At 41.5% G+C, this 2,033-nt stretch overlaps 1 protein-coding gene across 1 annotated transcript; it reads right to left on the minus strand.

Moving 5' to 3' along the window:
• Positions 1-287: 287 nt before the first annotated feature.
• On the minus strand, positions 288-1,657 carry SARC_14900 (hypothetical protein; the record flags this gene model as incomplete). Its single annotated transcript, XM_014290970.1, has 3 exons — positions 288-411; positions 901-1,055; positions 1,541-1,657. Coding segments are annotated over 3 exons (396 nt in total), but the record flags the coding sequence as incomplete, so codon positions are not given.
• Positions 1,658-2,033: the final 376 nt, after the last annotated feature.

Below are 2,033 nucleotides of genomic sequence, written 5' to 3' on the forward strand. Positions count from 1 at the left end.
TTACACAGCATACACACACCACATATATATATATATATATATATATATATAAATATAATATCTACAAACATACATACATACATACATACGTACGTAGATACATACATATATACATACATAGATACATAAATCATACATTATATATAAGCATACAATATATATATATATATATCCCTATGTCTACTTCTAGAACAGATAACATGATCATGATACATACATTATATATATATATATAACTATATCTACTTCTAGAGTATACAGCATGATATTAACGAGTTTACACTTACCCCCAACCATACACAGACATCGCACTGTAGGTCTTGATGATGAGTTTTATACTTTGCTGGATATCTGATACGTATATGTTATAATCTGAAATATCGGCTCTAGGCCCTCCACTCCTGCCGTGACCTTTCATTCAAGAAAAATAAACAACCACAAAAAGGGGTGGAAGAGCAAGGAAAGGAGTGAGATACATCGAATTTAGATATGGGGAACCTTTCAAACCTAGTATACATATGCTTGTTCTATCATATGATATGATATACATTGTATATGCTATGTACAATGTGTGCGATGAGAGCCTCGCAATCCGCTGGTGTCCAATCAGATCATATCATTGTATCTGAAACAGGTAGCGATGAAAAGATTAGGTACACCATGCTAGAAAGCAACGATTTTCACCGGTCTTTTTGTTAGATGAACAGAAACCACGCGCACAACGCGAAATGGCTGACGATCACACAAAAAACAAACACAAACACAAACACACACACACACGCGCGCGCGCGCACACACACACACACATACAAACACACACACACACACGCGCGCGCGCGCACACACTCATATACAAACACACACACACACACACACACGCACACACACACGCACACACACCTTGATGATCGTGAGCTACTACCAAGAAGCCCCTCTTATTAAATTCTGCTGCTTGGGCATCGTATCTGCCGCAGTGTTCGCCGAAGCCGTGCGATATGAACAGTATACACCGAGCACGGCCTTCAGGGAGCCATATTCTCTGATACACTTTGGCACTGCAAGTGGTAAGATGGCAAGAACACACGTGTGTTTGTGTTTATGAAGGGGAGCAATATTCTCTGGTACACTTTGGCTCTGCAAACAGCAAGATGGCAAGCACACACGTGTGTTTGTGTTTGTGAAGGCGAGCCATATTCTCTGGTACACTTTGGCACTGCAAACAGCAAGATGGCAAGCACACACGTGTGTTTGCAAAGTGATGTGAGTCTTCGTTCCCTGATAGTAGGCCCTACAACAATGGGGTAAATCCGTACACACATCCCTAAAAATAGCATTCGTATTAACATCGAAAAGACATCACAGACAGAGCATGCTTCGAGACTCTTACCCATTGCGTTTACTTAAGAATAGGCCCTCCCTGCAATTGGTAGGTACTTACCCATTGCGTTGACTTAATTATAGGCCCTCCATGCAATTGATATGCACTTACCCATTGCGTTTACTTATGAATCGACCCTCCATGCAATTGGTAGGTACTTACCCATTGCGTTTACTTAAGAATAGGCCCTCCATGCAATTGGTAGGTACGTGGTAGTCGTGCGCGTGTCGCTTTGCCACCAGGGTCAGGTCACTGGCTGACTGCGACCGCTGAAGCTGTGATGTGCGGGGGCAGCAGTAAGACGTGTTGTGTGAATACGACACGTAGCTTGCTAATTAACTGTACAAGAATATACTACGAACACTGGTGTGAATTGGAAACCTAGTTAAATATCCGTTAAATGTCCGTTCAACGCCATGCTTGCCCTTAGATAGACAGGGACACATAAGATCTCAGTACTATAGGGGTCGCCATAGATAAATCAGCAACGGGAAATGCAGGTCCAACTAATTTTAGTCAAATTTTAGTCATAATAAACTTTTTAATGTTAATTCCATCCCTTCGAAAAAAGTTACACCAAGGCTACAAATAAACAAGCCCCAGATAATAGCACGTGGGAACATCAGCACAAATACCGATAATAGTACAGACACAC

This window comes from Sphaeroforma arctica (assembly GCF_001186125.1).
Source record: "Sphaeroforma arctica JP610 unplaced genomic scaffold supercont1.5275, whole genome shotgun sequence".
NCBI lineage: Eukaryota > Ichthyosporea > Ichthyophonida > Sphaeroforma > Sphaeroforma arctica.